Raw genomic sequence first — 20,180 nt, forward strand, 5'->3', positions numbered from 1 at the left:
TCTCCGTCGACACATTGGCGTCAGCAGATACCGTGTGCCTTCTGCACACTTGGGACTGGCCTGGTTGGGGGCGGGGGTACAGTTCACCAGTGGTTTTGTTTGACTGTGGGGCAGGTCCCATCTTCTCCCTGTTCTGAGTACCAGTGCCTCTGTCTGCACACGTGTAGCTCTCTGTTAGGGCCCCAAGGTGGCAGAGGAAGGGGGTATGCAGGTTTCTGCTAGTTGATAGGTGTTCAGTTTGCAATGGTGCTGGAGATTCCCGCCCCATGTTGCTTTTTTTTTTTTTTTTTTTAAGAATTATTTATTTTATTTGAAAGTCAGGGTTACACAGAAAGAGAAGGAGAGGCAGAGAGAGAGAGAGAGGGGTCTTCAATTCCATGGGTTCACTCCCCAAAGGACTGCAATTGCCAGAGTTGAGCTGATCCGAAGCCAGGAGCTTCTTCCAGGTCTCCCACATGGGTGCAGGGGCCTAAAGAGTTGAGCCATCTTCTACTGCTTTCTCAGGCCATGGCAGAGAGCTGGATCGGAAGAGGCGCAGCCAGGACTCGAACTGGTGCCCATAAGGAATGCCTGCGCTTCAGCACCAGGGCGTTAACCCACTGTGCCACAGCGCCAGCCCCTCCACCTTATTGCTTTGATCTTTGTGCTTGTAGCACGTGGAGTTCATGTTGGATCCTGTCTGCTGTCATCGTAGCGTTAGCATTGGTGCTGTGGCCGGCTGATGCCGCATTCGGAGCTAACTGCATTTCAGAGGTAATTTGGAGATGAAGGAGTTACCACAGTTGTGGTAGCATCAGTTGTGCAGGGTCCTCGTGAAAACCTGTTTAGGAGAACAAATAAATTCCATTTGTGTGTTAGGAGTTGCCCTCTCCGGGATGGTGGTTTGTGAATTCTTGGCATCCTGCAAGGTGCAGAAGGTGAGCTGTTTGCATGCAGGACACAGGAAGACTTGAGAGATTGTGCCAGAGAAGTTTAAGAAAGACACCTTAGCATTCCTAGTATTGGTGAGCTTCTTGTATCTTCATTCTGCCTGTGTGTCCAAGACATCTAGTAGCAAGGATCTTGTTCATGGAAAATATGCGTTATTTCAGACTACATTTGCAGTAAAGTTAGGTTTTTGTATTTTTGAGAGGCAGAGAGACAAACAGGTAGAAAGATCGAGAGCGTGCGCTGTGTCTGCTGGTTCACTCCCTCAATGTCAGAATTTCCCGAGGCTGGGCTGGGCTGGGCTAACCCAGGAGCCGGGATTTCAATCTAGGCTTCCCATAAAGAACCCAACCACTTGAGCTGTCACTACTGTCTCCTAGGAAGCTGAGGTCAGGAGCTAGAGCCTGGTGTTGAACTCAGGTGCTCTGATGTGGAATCTGGCATTCAACCACTGGACAGGAACGGTTACCCAATAAGCTTTTTTTTTTTTTTTTTTTTTTTTAGACGGATTTATTTGAAAGGCAGAGAGGGAGAGCGTGCGAGTCAAGCACGTGCTTCCGTTCACTCTTTCCCTCCCCAGATGGCTGCAGTTGCCAGGGGCTGGTCTTAGCCAAAGTCAGGAGCCCGGAGCCAGGAGCTCCGTCTGGGTCTTACATGTCGGTGACGGGAGCCCAGATACTTGGGCCGTCTTGTGTTGCTTTCCAAGGCTCCTTAGCAGGGAGCTGGATCACAAGTAGAGCAGCCGGGACTGAAACCAGTACTCTGGTATGGGATGCTGGCATTGCAGGGGGCATCCTGGCTTGCTGTGCCACAACCCCCACCCCCCAAAAAAAACCTTTCAATTCCATTTTCCACACGCTCTTTGTAGCACCCTCATGAGTGGTTCATGTGAGGAAGGGCAGAGGAAGGGCAGTGCACGCTCTCATCTCCTTCTGTGCTGGCATGTTAGGCACAGCTGGTTAAGTCGACAGAGATTCCATTACCCCGGATAGTGGAGCCTGGCAGTACTTGGCAGGAAGTGGCTGTTGACATCAGAAGTTATGCAATGGCACAGTCCTTAAATGAGCTGTCAGACCGAAGACCCTGCGTCATAGGGTTTTTGCGAGAAGACAGATGTTCCCCGTTTGCTAACCTTTCCTGTCAGGTATTTAGCAGGTTCTTACCTGGCACTTAGACGAGAAAAAAATGAACATAACTGTCCCTTTGGGATAAAGGTGACATTTGATTGAGTTAGAGAGTAACTGTGATTGGGAGCAGTGGAAGATGCATCAGAGCCATTTTGAAAATGATTCCTTTATTGCCTAGATTTTTTCCCCCCACTAAAGCTAACACAGGTCTATGTGTTATTTTTAAAGAATTTATTTTTTAAATTTATATTAAGACAGCAGATTTCATGTATTTCCTGTGTAGTTTTAAGAGCATGATGACACTTCCCTACCCTACCACCCTCTCTCCTCCTTCCTCTCTTATTCTTCTTTTAATTTTTACAATGAAATACTCTTTATTTTTTTTAAAGATTTGTTTATTTATTTGAAAAAGTTACAGAGAGAAGGAGAGGCAGAGAGAGAGAGAGAGAGAGAGAGAACTACCACCCGCTGGTTCACTCCCCAACTGGCAGCAACAGCTGGAGCTTCTTCCGGGTCTCCCATGTGGGTGCAGGAGCCCTAGCACTAGGGCCATCCTCTACTGCTTTCCGAGGCCATAGCAGGGAGCTGGATCGGAAGTGGAGCAGCCGGGACTCGAACTGGCACCCATATGGGATGCCAGCACTGCAGGCCAGGGCTTTGACCTGCTACGCCACAGTGCCGGCCCCTCAGTTTACTTTATAATCACAAGCTTAACCTTCCCTAAATAAAGAATTCAACAAGTAGTAAGTTGAAAAACCACTGTTCCTCAGGAGCATAGACAAGGGCTATAAACAGTACGTCTCACGTCAATTTTGCTCGTATACATGAACTTTTTTTGTACTCTTTGTATTAGTTGCCACAAATTAGGGAAAACGTGATATTTGTCTTTTTGGAACTGGCTTATTTCACTAAGCATTATGGTCTGCAATTTAGTCTGTGTGCTGTGAGACAAGATTTCACTTCTTTTTATGGCTGAGTAACAGTCCACAGTGCACATGTACCACACTGTCTTTATCTAGCCATCAGCGGGTGCACGCCTGGGTTGATTCCGCGTGCTCACCCCTGGGACTCTGATGTAAAGAAGGGCTGCAGGTAACGGCTTCATGTGCTGATTTCATTCCCTCGGCTAAGTTCTGGCAGTGGGATGCTGGGTCATTTGGTAGATCATATTTTGTGGTACACTTGTTAATATAATTTCTGCATGTGTACTCAGACTTAAATACAAATCTTTTTAATCCTGTTTTAAAATCTTTGAAATATTCTTAGAGGGTTTTTAGACCACTGTTTCAAAGAATTTGGAAAAAATTTGTGTCACCTTCGCAGACGCAGGGCAGATGGGAATTTGCTCCAATTTCAAGGAAGCTGTCAGTATGGTCGTCAGGTGGGATTAAACGCGTGTGCTGTGAGAAGTGCTGAGTGTTCACCTTGCTCGTTACAGCCGTGCACACGCATTGAAGCGTCGCGCTGTACCCCATCAGTCTGTACAGCTAACTTCTTGTCTGAAAGGGAAGAGGGCCTGTGTAGCAGGGGTTAGCAGGTGCGGCCCGAGGTGTGCTGCTTCCCCCGAGAGCGCTGAGTCCTTCTCTCTCTCAGCACTCGGGCTGCAGCATTGTGAAATCGCCTCTCCCTGTTTTAGAAAAGAAAGAAGTGGGTTTTGTCACGCTGATTCCTCCGTGTTTGACCTTTACCGGGTCACTGGGAACTCTGTTTTTGTGTCTTGCCGTGGTACCTGTGTCACGGGGACGTGTGCACGTGCAGGGGAGTGTGCCCGACATCACACGGAGCTTTGGAGAACAGTGCACAGCAAACCTTCCCTCCCGCCTCTGCACCTGCAGCAGTGCAGGGGCCCCTGCAGGCTCCTTGTCGCTCATCTGCTGAGAAGGGCCGGCTCACTGTGATTGTGTCGAGAGTTGGACCCAGGACGCGTGGGGCTCCCGATAATGAACTGGGCACGGCTGGCCCCTCCTCGCCAGCTCTGGGTGTTCTGAGGAACACAAAAGCCAGCAGAGTGCCCTGCTTGCGTTCCTGTGTCCATCCCTGTGCAGAGGAACCTGCTGGGGGCCTGGGGACCGGGACCCCAGGTAAGGACCCGTGGGCCTGCACCCTGGGAAGAGTCCTGGGCTGAAGGAAAATGAGGCTGAAGGAAGTGACCAGCAGGACTGATACAGCATGCCCAGGTGCCTGGCACCGTGCCGCGTTCTCATATAGTGGTGGAGACGTTGTGATACATGCACGTAGCGTACTGTGGGGACCTTGTGATCAGTGTGGCAGACTTGGAAGGGATTTCAGCAGTGGGCCTGTGGCACAGGGGTTAGGTCACCACTTACAATGCCTGCCTCCCACGTCAGGGTGCGTGCTTTGTGTCCAGTTTTCTCTGCTTCCCACACAGCTTCCTGTGAAGGCACACCCAGGGAGGCAGCAGGTGATGGCTCAAATACTCGCATGTTGGCCATTCACGTGGGAGACCAGATGGAGTTCTGGGCTGCTGCCTTCTGCCTGCTCTAGCTGTGGCTGTTAGTGTTTGGGGAGTGAACCAGTGGATGGAAGATTTCTCTCTCTGTCTCTCTCTCTGTTTCTTAGCCTTTCAAGTAAAATGCATGTATAAAGTAAATAATTATAAATTTAGAAAGAAGAGATTTCAAATGTTTCTGACTTGCAGCGTGAACGTTAAAAATATTTTTTCCTATTTGCCCTGAGTAGCTCACGCCTGCTGTTTGAAAACCGAGTCCTTGGCCGTCCGTGTTCCTTGTCTGGATGCTGCGTGTATTTGCCTTTGCTGTGCTCTGTCGATCTGAGGAGCAGCAGCAGCGCCCCATAATCAGAGGGCCGTCGACCAGTGCAAACTCGTCTGTCTTAAGCTCCACTGGGGATTAATGGGCAGATTAAATGTTGTGTCTTTAGGGCTGTGAGATATTTTATAATCCTTAGCACAGCACTGGAAGTCCGTTCCCGTTACTGTTAAAGTTGGTGATTAGGTTGCCGGGATGACACTTGGAAAATTTTAGGCAAGTAAACTTAGTTTATCTGGTACTGCTCATCATTTCAGGCCTACATGGTGGAGATGGGCTGTTGGTTTTTGTTTCGTTGCTTCCTGATGTATCTTTTTTATTTATTTATTTATTTATTTATTTATTTATTTATTTATTTTTTGACAGGCAGAGTGGACAGTGAGAGAGAGAGAGAGACAGAGAGAAAGGTCTTCCTTTGCCATTGGTTCACCCTCCAATGGCCGCCGCGGCCGGCACACCGCACTGATCCGAAGGCAGGAGCCAGGTACTTCTCCTGGTCTCCCATGGGGTGCAGGGCCCAAGCACTTGGGCCATCCTCCACTGCACTCCCTGGCCACAGCAGAGAGCTGGCCTGGAAGAGGGGCAACCGGGACAGAATCTGGTGCCCCGACCGGGACTAGAACCTGGTGTGCCGGCGCCGCAAGGCGGAGGATTAGCCTAGTGAGCCGCGGCACCGGCCTCCTGATGTATCTTTAACCTTACTTGCTAACAGTCACTTACAGTTATCTAAGAGGTTACTGGAATATAGATCTACTAACGTGTCTTTTTCTTTGGGGTTTTCTTTGTTACCGTAATTTGCTTCTGTGATGGCGTCAGATTATTTCCAGGGGGAGAAGGGAGAAATAAGTAGAGAGGATGATTTGAAAAACAGGACGGGGCTGGTTATACTGAGGGCGTCTTTCCACATTCTGAATTTGGCCCTGAGGAGTATCCGGGCTAACACCACGGGCTCTGGCGGCTGCTCTTACCCAGCGAGCCATAATTTAGGATCTTGGGGGGAAAAGGAAGACAGAAGTTGGAAGAAACATGAATCGGGCAGCTGATCAAAAAAACGAGAGACGAGAGCCTTCCCGTTTGTCTCTCCCGAACTCGGAGCACGCAGCTGCCCGTGCTTCACCCTGTGTGTGACCTGGCCAGGCCAGAGCCCCGATGGTGTTTTCTTAGAGTCTCGGAGGAGCCTTTTCTGGAAGCTGCGTGGTTATTTCAAAGTTGGAAAAAATAATAGTTGGGTTCCTGTGGAAATTTATGAAAAGAAAACATTTTTCTGGCCTCCCTTCTCAAAATCGGGTGATGGGTAGGGGGAGTATGCTTTGGGAACTTGCTTTGAAAGCAGCGCAGCGAGGGCTGATGGAGACGTGAGCGGAGCAGCACCTGCAGGCCTTGCCGGAGTGTGGCTGTCGCAGGGGGTGTTCCGGTCGCCTCGCTGGGGATCCTCAGCCTGGGCTTCTGTCTCTCGGCTGCCCAGTGGACTCCTGCTTGTCCCTCAAGATAAAGAGTGCTGTGGCCTGTGCTATGGTGCAGTGGGTCAGGCCGCCACCTGCCACCCTGGCACTCCATGTTGAAGCTCCAGCTGTTCCACTTTCCCATCCAGCTTCCTTCTGACGAGGCTGTTTAAGCAGTGCAGGTATGGCACAAATGCTTGACCCCTGCCACCCGCATGGGAGACCTGGAAGAAGTTCCAGGCTCCTGGCTTCAGCCTGGCCCAGCCCCAGCCATTGTGGCCATTTGGGGAGTGCACCAGCAAGTGGGAAGATCTCTTTTTCTCTGTTTCTCCCTCTCTCTCCCCTCTCCTCCCCACTCCGTGATTTTGCCTTTCAAATAAATAACTCAATCTTTAAACACACAAACAAAGTATAAAGGGTACGCTCTTTGAAGCCACTGTCTGCCCAGGCCATTAGGAACGAGAGCGTGAGTTGAGAAGGAAGGTTGCTACTAGAAGACATCCTGGAATTTGGTGTGTAGAGAAGTGGCCACAGCGCCAGGACTGGTTCTGACAGTGTTGGCGCTGTGACAGGGATGTGCTCGGCTCTGCACAGGATCTTGTTCAGGTATTTGAAGTCCCAAGTCTGGGGTGTGTGTCTGGCACAGAAGGTTAATCCCCACATCCCCCGCTGGATTGAGTCGGTTTAGTCCTGGCCGCTCCATGTTTCCCATCTGGCTTTCTGAGAATCATCTGGGGGGCTGCTCCAGTACCCGTGTCCCTGTCACCCGTGTCAGAGACTGGGTGGAGCTGCTGGCCTGCGCCCAGGTGTTGTAGGCATCTGGGGAGTGAACCAGCAGATGGAAGACCTCTCCCTGTCTCCCTTTCTCTCTGACGCTTTGCCTTTTGAGTAAGGAAATACATCTTAAAGCCCAAAGTCCTAAGATAATGGTACCAGGAGGGCTGACACTTTATCCAGTCGTGGTGCTTAGGAGGTGGACCTGGTGGGAGGTCCGTGGGCGCCCTGGGCAGGTCTGTTTCGGAAGACAGCTGGTTATAAACGCTTGGGAGGTCCCAGCCCCCCAGGCCCTCTCTCTCCTGCCTACCTAGCCATGTCTTCCTTCCCGCACACACTCTCTGCCACTGCCTTCCACTGGGCAAACCCGATCTTGGACTTGGGCTTCCAAAACCGTGAGCTGAGTCTGTTCTCTGTATAACGTTAGGCTTCAGGCATTACTCATTATAGTGATGACGTTAGGAGAAGCCGGCCAAGTGTGAAAAGCAAGTTAGGAAAAGCCGAGAGAGGCTGGGCACATCGGGAAGTGAGATTGTACGGTGGAACATGTTCTAGTCACAGTAATTGTTTGACTATAAATTATACACGAACAGTTTTGCCCGTTAGTTGTACGTTAACAACTGTGACTGTTGCGTAAGTGCATGGTTTTGCAATACTGAGTCCGTGTGTTCAGGTGTGCAGGCATCATCACCGTCTCCAGAACCATTTCACCGTCCCCAGTTGAAATTTTGTACCATGTCGTAGGTGCAGTGGCTTTTGCTGTCTGTGCACTAGAGCGGTGCAGGTGGACAGTGTCACAGCCAGTGATGAAGGCTGTGGGTGGGGGTAAGAGCGGCTCCCACTTGTAAGGAGGGCACCCCAGTGGCAGGTGGGTGAGATGGAGAGGTGGAGCGGGAGGCAAGGTGCACGCAGGAGGAACAGACATTTTACCTCCCTCCGTGAGAGAGTGTGGTTTACATACAGGAAACACGGTTTTTCCAGTTGGCCGAGTCACTTCGCAGCAATCAAGTGGCATCCAAAGAGACTGTCTCTCATAGTGGTCAGAATCTTAGACGCATTGATCAAGCAGTTTTCTTTTTGCTTAGAAATAAGATAACAGAAAATAAAAGCAAGACTTTATAAGAGCCATGCTGGACTTGGAGAAGATACTTGCGATGTAAAGGAACTCTTGGGGCCAGCGTTGTGTAGCTGGTAAAGCCGTTGTCTGCTACACCAACATCTCCTATGGGTGCTGGGGCAAGTCCCAGCTCCTCTCTTCTGATCCACCTCCCTGCTTATGGCCTGGGAAAGCAGTGGAGGATGGCTCAAGTGCTTGGGCTCCTGAACCCACATGGGAAACCCAGACCAACCTCGGGGCTCCTGGCTTTGGTCTCACCCAGTGCTGCTCCTCCGCACGCGGAGGAGCCGCACCGGACCGGGCGCTTGTTGTTCCCTTTTTTACAAGTCCTTTCTATAGTAAAGTAAGAATAAGTAAACAGCAAACTCCCAAAGCAAGAATGAGTAGAGAGAAATGAGAAAGAACGAAGTAACGAACTTCCCCGCGAACTCTCCAACGCACTCTCCAACCAACCCACACCACCATGCCGTCTCTCTCCTCCTATATAGTCCTCTCCATCAATCCCAACTCGGCTGCCCACACGCCGAGCACGCCGCTCTCCTCCAATCAGGAGCAGCTCCTGCAGCTTGTCAAGTTGGTGAGAGGCAGCTGGGTAGAAGCTGTTTACTTCTCTCCCAGCGCCATATTGTGGGAGAGCAGATGCATAGAATAAATCTTAATTCCAGTAACAGTATAGTCCGAATTGCTCCCCACAACCCAGCCCTAGCCGTTGTGGCCATTTGGGGAGTGAAATAAATAAAAATGAATATTAAAAAAAAAAAAAAAAACAGGAACTCCTTAAAGATTCCTAAAACTCAATAAGAAATCAGAAGAGAGGGGCTGGTGCTTTGGCATAGAAGTTGAAGACTCCACCTGCGGTGCCAGTATCCCATAACGGCACTGGTTCGAGTCCCAGCTGCTCCACTTTTGATCCAACTCTCTATGGCCTGGGAAAGCAGTGGAAGATAGCCCAAGTGCTTGGGCCCCTGCACCTATATGGGAAACCCAGAAGAAGCTCCTGGCTCCTGGCTTTGGCTTGGCCCGGCTCCAGCCATTGCGCCCATTGGAGGAGTGAACAAGCAAGTGGAGGACCTTTGTTTCTGTCTCTCCTTCTCTGTGTCTGTAGCTTTACCTCTCAAATAAATAGATAAAAATCTTTTTTAAAAAATCAGAAGAGAAAACTGAGAATACAGTTCATAGTAGTTTTTTAAAAAGCTTTTTTTTTTAAAAAAAATTATTTATTTGAAAGAGTTACAGAGGAGGGAGAGAAGGAGAAGGGGAGAGAGAGAGAGAGAAAGAGAAAATCTTCCATTTGCTGCTTCATTCTCCAAATGTCTGCAATGGCCAGGGCAGGGCCAGGCTAAAGGCTGGCTTGGGCCATCATCTGCTGCTTTTTCAGGCACATGAGCAGGGAGCTGGGTTAGAAGTACAGTAGCCAGACTCGAACCAGCACCCATATGGGGCACCAGTGCTGCAGGAGGCGGCTTGACCTGCTGTGCCGCAAGAGTGGTCCGCATAGTTTTTTAAAAAGGATAGTGAATGTTTATCAACATATAAATTGTTGACCAGGAATCTACAAATTAAATTGTTTTAATTAATTTATTTTAAAGCTTATTTGAGAGACAGATATGTGTATGTATGTATGTATATTTATATTTACACATGTAGACTGAGATCTCCAGTCCAGTGGATCAGTGGCTGGTGCTGGGCCTGGTTGAAGCCGGGACCGAAAATTCAATCCAGATCTCTCACATGGGTGGTAAAGAGCCACTTGGCAGGGCCTAAGCCATCAGCAGACACCTCCCAGGGTGCGCATGAGAAGGAGGCTCAGAAAGCAGCCAGGACTTGAACCCAGGCACTCCAGCATGAGATCTGGGCAACCACACCAATGTCCCAGCTGCAAAACCAAAACCCCACCTGTAGAAAAGCAAACTTAACCAACAAGTGGCTTTTTTTTTTTTTTTTTTTTTTTTTTTTTTGACAGGCAGAGTGGATAGTGAGAGAGAGAGAGACAGAGAGAAAGGTCTTCCTTTTCCATTGGTTCACCCCGCAATGGCTGCTGTGGCTGGCGCACCGCACTGATCCGATGGCAGGAGCCAGGTGCTTCTCCTGGTCTCCCATGGGGTGCAGGGCCCAAGCACTTGGGCCATCCTCCACTGCACCCCCGGGCCACAGCAGAGAGCTGTCCTGGAAGAGGGGCAACCGGGACAGAATCCAGCGCCCCGACGGGGACTAGAACCCGGGGTGCTGGTGCCTCACGTGGAGGATTAGCCTAGTGAGCCTCAGTGCTGGCCTAAGTAAGAGTGGCTGTTTTTTAGTATAAAATGTGCATGTGGGTCTGGGTGTGTATGTATGTATGTGTGTGGTCCAAGCATCCTGGGGGCGATTACTTCAGATTCTCTCTGAAGCCTGCTGTGCTGTGTCTGCCCCAGGCCTGCTCACCAGGGGTGCCTGCCATTCTGAATTCTGCTCATCGCACCTTCTGTCTTGCCTTTGACTGTGCCACCCACGGCTGTACAGGCTGTACAGTCATCAGCAGTGGGCCCTGGAATGTTCTTAAACCTCCCGTAGCTGGAATCATACCCTGTTCTGTGACTCTTCGCTCCTTCTTGTTTGTCCGATTGGCCGGTGTGGAAGTGTGGTTGTATTCTGTTTGTTTTCCCTTTTGCACAGTACGTATTAGATCATATGCATGCACTCCAAACTTGCCAGCACATTCCTTGTTTCCACATAGTAAATTGGCAAAGATTTTGAAGAATTAATAATTAGTCATGGGCATGGGGCCTAGTGATGAAGACACCACTTGGCACACAGACGTCCTGTATCACAGTGTCTGCTTTCAGCCCTGGCCACCCCACTGCCAGTTCCAGCTCCCTGCTGATGCACAGTCTGGTTGGCAGCTCATGATGGCTCAAGGGTTTGGGTCCCTGCCACCCAGGTGAGAGACTCGGATGGAGCTCTTGGCTCCTGGCTTTGGCCTGGCCCGGACCTGATTGTTGAAGGCATTTGGGGAGTAACGAACAGATGGAAGATACTCTCTCCTCTCTCTGTTTCTCTGCCATTCAAGTATGAGGAAAATTAATATTTTAAGAAATTAATAATCAGATACAGAAATGGCAAAGGAAAGAGAGAACATACATATTGGTGTGATTCTTGGGAGGTAAAGTTGTCAGTAAGTCATGACAGTTCAAAGTGTGCATGCCCTAAGTTATCAAACCCAGTTGTAGTAATTTCTCCAAGAAGTACTTGTAGAAATGGAGGGAAATGAAATAAAATGCAAGGGATAAATAATGTGTATTAGTTAATGTTGTGAAGTGAGGATGGCACAGTGTTCACGTAGCGTCAGGCTGATCTGTGCACAGCCACAGGAGGACAGACAGCAAGGCACCTGGGCGGGGGGGCACTGTCAGGCAACAGGAGCTACTGGAGCAACCCTCTATGGGCACCCCCCACAGAAGGGGGCAGCACCCTCAGATGGGGTAGGGCTGATTTTCCCCAGGGGCTAGTAGTCAGTACCACGCAATGTTTCATGGTTCTCTTACTGTGGTGTTTTTCTTATTACTACTGTGTTGTCCCAAGTGGACCATGATGGGGGAGATACTGACAGCCAGGGAATGTCACCCCTGGAGTCTGTCTACACCTGGGTTTGCCTGTGAATATAGGAGGTGGGTGGTTTAACGTTGGAAATCCTTATAGATGAGACTGTAAGTAGGAGCCAGGACTGGAGCCAAGGTGCTCCGAGAAAGGGTGCAGGCACACCAAGCAGCATCTGAACCACTGCACCAAATGCCTGCCCTGGTAACTATTTTGAATCAAAGGATAGAGGCTCAAGGATCTCAGATTGGCTTTGAACATCTGTGCAAAAGCAACCGGCATACAAAAGTGTTCCAGCAACAGGATCTGACTGGCAGGGATTCAGGAATTTCATTAGGGCTCACGGAGATGCAAAATGGAGATTATGCATCAATTGGTGTTGTTTGGTTTTCATATTGTGTTAAGCCTCTGAGGGAATTGTTTAAATACCACATTGTTACTTGACTTCAAAAGATTGTTGTAATAAAGGGCAGTGCTGTGGTATAGTGGGTAAAGCTACCACCTGCAGTGCTGGCATCCCATGTTGGCGCTGGTTTGAGTCCCGGCAGCTCCACTTCCCATCCAGCTCTCCGCTATGGCCTGGGAAAGCAGTAGAAGATGGCCCAAGTGCTTGGGCCCCTGCACCCACATGGGAGACCTGGAAGAAGCTCCTGGCTTTGGGTTGGCCCAACTCTGACCTTTGCAGCCATTTGAGGAGTGAACCAGTGGGTGGAAGCACTTTCTTTCTGTTTCTCCTCTGTCTCTCTGTAGCTCTGCCTCTCAAGTAAATAATCTTTATTAAAAAAAAAAATTTGTTGTTAGAGTACTAACAAGGTGCAGGTTAGAGTCCCTCTGTGGGCACAGAATTGCCCCAGTTAGATAACTCTGGAGACCTGAGGCTGTACTCGTTTGTTGGTCAATGGAGTAAGAATTTTCATGATTTTTGTTTATTGCGTGTTCTGTCTCAACAAAGTCAAGTACTAACACACACTTGATTTGATTTTCCTGTTACCATGTCATCAAAATATGTTGATTAGCAGAGAATGCTTTCTTGAAACTAGCTTTGCCATCATGATATGGAGGTTTTCCATTCTGTGACGGATGATGTGCTGGTTAGCTTTAAATAAAAATGCTAAGACAGGCATCTTAGTTCCCCATTTGTTTTTAAACACTGTATATTGTTATAAGCTTCAATTCAGGAAGCATGGATTGCATACGGGAATCTTCACTTTGGATCATGTCCATTAAAAGCAGTAAGCTGACAGAAATACGTAAATGAGGTGCAGTATACTGAATGGGGTGCTAGACCAGAAAAAAACCCTGAAGAAATATGAATAAAGTGTGCATTTCAGTTAATAATGTAGCAATGTTTGCTTATTAATGTAACACACATACCATACTAAGATGTTAATAACAGTGGAAACCGGGTCTACTTTACATGGGAAACGTATGGAAAATATTTGTAGTTTTCTGTAAATTTATATGTACTAAACAAAGAGAGTTTCTGTAAATCCTTATAATGTAGTAAAAACATCGGTTTTGGAGTTTAAATAAAATAATTTAAGTAGGCATTCATAAAAAGAAAGTTGAGTTCAATATAGTGAAAACAGCACCGCTGTGTAATACCGCGCGAATGCCTGGCAGGACAAGGGAATGTTTGCAGAAAGATCTCTCCGAGGAGAGGTGGAAGAGCAAGTATTGAGTACCAGGTATTTTGTGAATAGCTATGGGTTGGTTAGCATGGATTTTAGGCTTTTTCCAGGATTGATATCTGTGACAAAAGTCCTTAAAAAAAAAAAAACAAAACCTTTTAATTTGTGATTTTATTTGAAAGGCAGAGAGACAGAGAATGATATTCCATCTTCTCTCCAAATGTCCACAGCAGCCAGGCCTGGGCCAGGTTTCAAAACACCAGGAGCCTGGAACTCAGCCCGGGTCCCCCATGTTAGTGACAGGGACCCAAGTTCTTGAGCCGTCACCCACTGCCTCCCAGGGTGCGCATTAGTAGGACGCTGACTCAGAAGCGGAGGAGCCTGTGCTCTGACCGCCACCCTGATGTGGGATGCAGGAATCTTAACATTTGCGCCAAATGCCTGCCCCTTGCCCCCTGACGTAAACCTCAACCTTCACAAGTAGGCAGTGTGGAGAATTAGTTATATCACTTCTTAACTGGTCAGGATCTTCTATGATCACAGAAAACAGATGCCGTTAGCCAGCGATTTTTCTCTCACGTTGAAATTGAGAAAATGAATGGCTGACCACAGATCACTTACCTTGGAGTGTACACCATCGACACAGACCATCGTTTTCCTGGCTTCTTGCTGTTTTTAAAAAAGAACAAATCGCTTTCAGGGGCTGGTGCTGTGTGGTATGGCGAGTAAAGCCGCCACCTGCAGTGCCGGCATCCCATATGGGAAACTGTTTGAGTCCCAGCTGCTTCACTTCCGTTCCAGCTCTCTGCTATGGCCTGGGAAGGCAGTAGAGAGTGGCCCAAGTCCTTGGGCCCCTGCACCCACATGGGAGATCCTGGGGAATCTCCTGGCTCCTGGCTTCGGATCAGCGCAGCTCTGGCCATGCGACCATCTGGGGAGTGAACCAGTGGATGGAAGACTTTCTCTCTCTCTCTCTCTCAGCCTCTGCCTCTCTGTAAGTCTGCCTTACAAATTAATTAATCTTTTTTTTTTTTTTTTTTTTTTTTGACAGGCAGAGTGGACAGTGAGAGAGAGAGACAGAGAGAAAGGTCTTCCTTTGCCGTTGGTTCACCCTCCAATGGCCGCCGCGGCTGGTGCACTGCGGCCGGCGCACCGCGCTGACCCGATGGCAGGAGCCAGGTGCTTCTCCTGGTCTCCCATGGGGTGCAGGGCCCAGGCACTTGGGCCATCCTCCACTGCACTCCCGGGCCACAGCAGAGAGCTGGCCTGGAAGAGGGGCAACCGGGACAGAATGCGGCACCCCGACCGGTACTAGAACCCGGTGTGCTGGCGCCGCAAGGCAGAGGATTAGCCTAGTGAGCTGCGGCGCTGGCCACAAATTAATTACCCTTAAAAAAACAAAGTGCTTTCATGTGCTCCTTAATTTTTAGAAAATTAGGGAATAGTTTATGTAAAGTGAAATATGGGACAATTCTGGGTGTTGACAGGTCCATGCAGCTATGCAGCCCGTGCCGTAAGAACAGTCTGGTACAGAATGATCCGATACAGTCCCGTCGGCGTCCAGAAGCCCCTCCGTGGTCACTGACCCCCGGCCTGCACTCTGACGGCCTGGGCAGGCTTGCCTCTGCTCGCCTTCCCTTCCAGGGCTGCCTTTGCTGGAATGTCGCGCAGGATCTGATAGGAACGTGGCTTTTTGAGTTAGCTTCTTTCTGCTGCAGTGCTGTCCCTAGTTCATTCCCTGTTTTTGTTTTTTAAAGATTTATGGCTGGCACTCTGGTATATGGGGTTAAGCCTCTGCGTGCCAGTGCCAGCATCCAATATGTGCGCTGGTTTCAGTCCCGGCTGCTCCACTTCCGATCCACTTCTCTGCTATGGCCTGGGAAAGCAGCAGAAGATGGCCCAGGTGCTTAGGCCCCTGCACCCATGTGGGAGACCTGGAGGAAGCTCCTGGTTTTGGCCTGGCCCAGCCTCTGCTGTGGTGGCCATTTGAGGACTGAACCACCAGATGGAAGATCTCTCTCTTCTCTCCTCTCTCTTTATCTCTGCCTTTCAGGTAAATAAATGAATCTGTTTTTAACAAGAGATTTATTTCATTTATTTGAAAGGCAGAGTGATGGCAGCAGTGGTGTGGGCAGGGGCTGGGGATTTGCATGCTCTCATTGACTCCCCAAGTTGCCTTCATGGCCAAGGTTGGACCAGGCCGAAGTCAGGAGCCTTGCCCTCAATCCTCGTCTCCCACAGGGGTCACGGAGACTGAAGCGCTTGGGCTTTCTTCTGCTTCTTTCCTGGGCACATTGGCAAGAAGTTGGATTGGAAGTGGAGCAGCTGTGACCCTAGATGGGATGCTGACATCACAGGTGGTGGTCTAACCTGCTGTGCCACCACACCAGCCCGCATTCCTTTCACTGCTGAGTGGCAGGCCACAGTGTGGATATCGCTGCTTGCTTATCCGTTCACTAGCTGAAGAAATTACGGCTGTTTCCACTCATCAGTAATTTCTGAGTAAACCTCCTGGCCAAGCATTCGTGTGAGGGCAGGGGTTGGTGTCTGCTGATGGGTGCCTGGGAGACAGGCCTGCAGTGTACGGCGAAAGTGCTCGCTTGGCCGTGCTGGAAGCTCCGAGTAGGAAGGGTCTTTGAAAAGTTCAGGCAAGTGCATGTCGTGAAAAAACTATACAGGCCTTTCAAGAAGTTTTTGCACCGAATTTTTCATTTGCTGAGGTCTCCATGTGTTAAGTATTCTAGAATTTACGTGTATGTTTGCAGTAGGTGCTGCACGTAAGTGTAGATGATCCACTTTTGGACACCTGAGATTCGGTCATAATGTTAGGTGTTATTTGTTGATTTAAAGTGTATTTAGGGGTATGTGTGTATGCACACACACATGCATACACACACACACACACACATATATAGTGGGGTGTGCTCTCCTCGAATTCCCATACTGGCCAGGGCTGGAACTCAGTGTAGGTTTCCCTGGTCGCTGGCAGGAACCCAGTCACTTGAACCCTTACTGCTGCCACCCAGGGTCTGCGTTAGCAGAAAACTGGAGTCAGGAGACACAGGAATATCTCCACCCCCACCACCCCCACCCAGTGCTCTGGGTGCTCTGATGGGGTTGGAGCTTCCTCCCGATCTGCAGGCTAAGCACCCGTGCCCCTTCCTGAGCTCCTAGCACTTACAGACCCTGTCATGGTTGGTTTTGGTCTAGAAAGATTCAGAAGTAAATACCATTAGATGTTAATCTCTTGCATAGAAGTGAATTGAGTTTCCTAACAGTTATTCTCAGTCCAGCTTTCTCTTCTGCAAATTAAGTTCTTATTACTTACAGAGAGGCTTTTCTTCTATAAAATGGTGATAAATGATTGTTCCCTAGCACGGAGGACTCAGTGAAATGCTAATTGGAAAGTGCTTAATGTAGCACTGGGCACAAATTAAATGCTAGCTGTAAAAAAGGGAAAGGTATTTGTTTGGAAACCAAATCTAAGGCTGTCATTTAAAGGTTGCCATGAGGGCTTAGGAAGAACAGCCGCTGGGGCATTTTTGTGAGAGAAAAATGTTCTGCTTTTCGCATTACTGAAGTCTGCCAAGGCTAAGTGGTCTTGAAATCAGATCCTGTCCGTCTCCCTGCCGCGGTGAAATCTGAAGACAGATGGGTGGGTGGTGTTTGCGAAGGGAGAGGAGACAGCCCAGGGATTTTTCTCTGATTTCTTTTCTCCCAGGTCTCATTGTTTGCTCTTTTTTAGAGTCTGGGTAAAGGTCACCCATGCCTTACATGCAAGCGAATTTATTAGGAAGTGCAGCTTGTGTTAAAAAGGGTGGATAGGCTCCGTGTACTGATGGTGAGGGACGGCTCCCCAGCCCATCACATTTGTGTGGATGCTCAGCGATGTCACATGTGTGTGACATGTGTGTGATGGTCCCGGCAGGTGCGTGATCGAGCCAGGCAAGGCTCTGACCTCACCCAGCGCTTCTCAGAGTGTTGGCCCACATCAGCAGTCTGGGCGGCACCTCCAGGCTCATTAGGCTTGCAAACTCTGTGGCTCCTCTGCAGGCCCCCGGGGATCGGTGATGTGTGTCTTCCGCCAGGGTGGGGATGGGCGTACAGGCACATGCTCTGAGGTCCCCCACCCATGTCTGGACCCTCAGAGGAGCAGAGTAGAAGTGCTGTTGCCCACCCCAGCACCGGGAGGGCGGTGTGTAAAGCCTCCGACCTCATTCTGATCTGACAGATATTTTAATCGTGTCTTTTTCTAGCCTGCACAAAAACCTTTCACAACACTGATTAAATTATGCAAGCTTGGTGTAAAGTGAGCACTAAGTGTTATACCAGCTAAACAGTGGCACCAAGTGACTTTTAAAAACTTGGTTTCCTGGGCTTGGAGGGTTTTGTGCGGTGTTTCTGTATCCCACACTCATCCGCCCTGGTCTCGCTGCAGAGGCACAGGGGCCTGTGACCTCATTCAGAACATCTGGAACCTGTGGATCCTGAATCCGGTGCATCCTCCGTCCAGACTCAGGTCAAAGGGGAAGGAATGGTCCTGATGTTAGCTTTTGGAGAGCATCAGTAATAGCTGAGGCATTAGTCAGTTTATAAACAGTCCTATTCCCAGTGGCGTTTCTGGCACATTTCAAGTCTGCATGCGCCCCTGTGGTTGTTTATTTTACGGTAATAAATAGAAGCCGCCCAGCCTCACAGCCCGGACTGCACGGCAGCAGCTGGAGCCCGGGGGTGTGGCAAATGCGCCTGGGACGTCTTTGCACCCTGAAGCCCCAGCGCCCTGGCCAGAGCTCCCGGCTGGCCCCGGCTCAGCTGGGCTGTCCGAGACGCTGAAGCAGCAGGGAGGGTGCAGAGCTTGGCCACTCTCTTCTTATGAAACCGGAGTGCCTGATTATCAGCGTCCGTGAGTCATGTCCCGTGATCGCGGTAGGTGGTTTCACCTTCTTGCCTGTCGCTCTCCTTCTTTCCAGCGTGTGGGGGTCAGAGCCGAGCGCCTCGTGCTGGGGGGCGGAGGGTGGCAGAGTTTAGGAGTGAGGTGCACCTTGCCACCGGCATCTTCGCGGTTCTTGGCTCTGTGAGAAGCTGCTTCTGCATTAACGTGAGAGCTGGATTTCTCCGGCTGTTTTGCTAACGTTGGTAAACTCTGCAAATTCAGTCATTGAGAGGGAAGATGCAGCGAAAGGAAGCAAGGTGCTCTTCTTTGCCCCTTCTTCCTTCTGGCCGCTCTGACCAATTCTTTTCGGGTGACAAAGCATTTTTAGTGAAAACAGAGTCCCCCACCGCCCGGTGTTTTGTTTGTTTTTGGCACAGCAGCGGTGGAGAAGCCAGGGTGAGATAACCGGGTGGAGACAGGCGTGGTTTTGCTTTCTAAAATGGCCAGTGGTCAGTTCCAGCCACCTTGGTTTCCTGGGCTCTTGCAGAAAGCAGATTCCTGAGAAACTGAGTCTTTCAAATGGAAATGAAATTCTCCGGTGTGGCAGAAATGCCATCATGTGACCGGAAGCGCCTGCTGGAATAGTTTGTGAACGCTGCAGTGGGTTCGCTTTGTGGCGCTGTTTTCCTGTCGCTCCCGCATGGATGTGTGTCTCTGGAGAGGGCGTGCACGCAGAGCCGGCTGCACTGAACTGGGTGCTGGCCGTCTGGGGCAGCTCCTGCTTTCCGCAGGACAGGTGAGGGCTGGGAGCCCTGGGGTGGGGCTGTTCCCCTGGGACAGCCCGGGCCCCTCCTGCAGTTGGCTCTGCTCCCTGCGCCAGTAGTTGCTGAGGGTGGAGCGGCCCCGGGCCCTGCCGGCCCTTGGCCTCCCCCACCATTCAGGCAGAAGCCTGGGTTCCCTCACAAATGTTCCGCCACTGTGAAAGGGGCACGTGCGTGCCATCTCCCCGTGGCTCCTGCTCGCACTCTGTGACATTAACGGGAGGAACGGCTGTGAAAGAGAAGTGTGTGCATTCTCACGCGCTCTCCCTCTCTCCCATCTCTGCAGTCTTAACTCCACATGTGAGGACTGGGAAGAGTCTTTGAGTTGAACTGGGCGTGGGGTGTGGGAGGTCAGTGTGCCCCTGCCTCTGCTCTGGTGGGCAGCGGCCCCTTCCCCACTGGGGGTTTCTAGGCTCCCCTTGAGGTTTGTAAACTGAGAAGCCCTTCCGGGAGTGCTTCCTGCGCTGTAAGTCATCTCAGAGTAATGTCAGTGTCTGTCGCTGCTGATCGTGTTGTCTGTAGCAGTTTTATCTTCTTCAGTGACTTGGGAAAAAACTCTTTTTTGGAAGAAAAACAAAAGATTATTTGAAAGGCAGTGATGGAGAGGGGTGGTGGAGGGGAGGGGGAAGAGGGAAAAAGGGGGGAGAGATTTTTCTAGATCTTCCACATACACACCCCCTTCACTCCCCAAGTGGCTGCACGCGCCAGGGCTGATCAGGCAGAAGCCAGGAGCCTGGAATTCCATCCAGGTCTCCCGCATGGGCGCAGGGGCCCATGTGCTTGGGCCATCATGCACTGCTTTCCCAGGCACAGTAGTAGAGAGCTGGATCAGAAGTGGAGCAGCGGGGCTCGCCGGTGCTCACATCCGATGCCATCTCCATAGGTGGTGCCTTGCTCCACTGCACCACAGCACCACAGCACCGGCTCCTCATTTTAGTTGATGCTTGCAGGCAAACTCTTTCCACATGGAAAATGAAATACGATACAATTAGTCTGTTTATTATATGTTGAAGCCTATGTGTCACTTACATTATCATGTAGCAATAAAGTATAAATTTAACCAACTCTCCTTAGGTAGTGGAATAAACCACAGGAAGTCAAGAGAA

General features: G+C 50.0%; 1 protein-coding gene across 11 annotated transcripts in view; it reads left to right on the forward strand.

Annotated features, from left to right (window-relative positions):
- Nucleotides 1-20,180, forward strand: part of FGD4 (FYVE, RhoGEF and PH domain containing 4) — a 219,018-nt gene that overhangs the window by 97,329 nt on the left and 101,509 nt on the right. The window contains exon 1 of one of the 11 annotated variants that reach the window (XM_008259419.4): nt 18,048-18,306. The exons of 8 other annotated variants lie outside the window; for them this stretch is intronic. In XM_008259419.4, the coding sequence (XP_008257641.2) occupies nt 18,291-18,306 (16 nt within the window). In that variant the 5' untranslated portion in view covers nt 18,048-18,290. Of the gene's footprint in view, nt 1-18,047; nt 18,307-20,180 lie in introns of those variants that run through there. 2 more of the 11 variants (XR_011379054.1, XM_070049627.1) reach the window with 2 other exon arrangements.

The sequence above is a fragment of the Oryctolagus cuniculus genome, chromosome 9 (assembly GCF_964237555.1).
Source record: "Oryctolagus cuniculus chromosome 9, mOryCun1.1, whole genome shotgun sequence".
Classification (NCBI taxonomy): Eukaryota; Metazoa; Chordata; class Mammalia; order Lagomorpha; family Leporidae; genus Oryctolagus; species Oryctolagus cuniculus.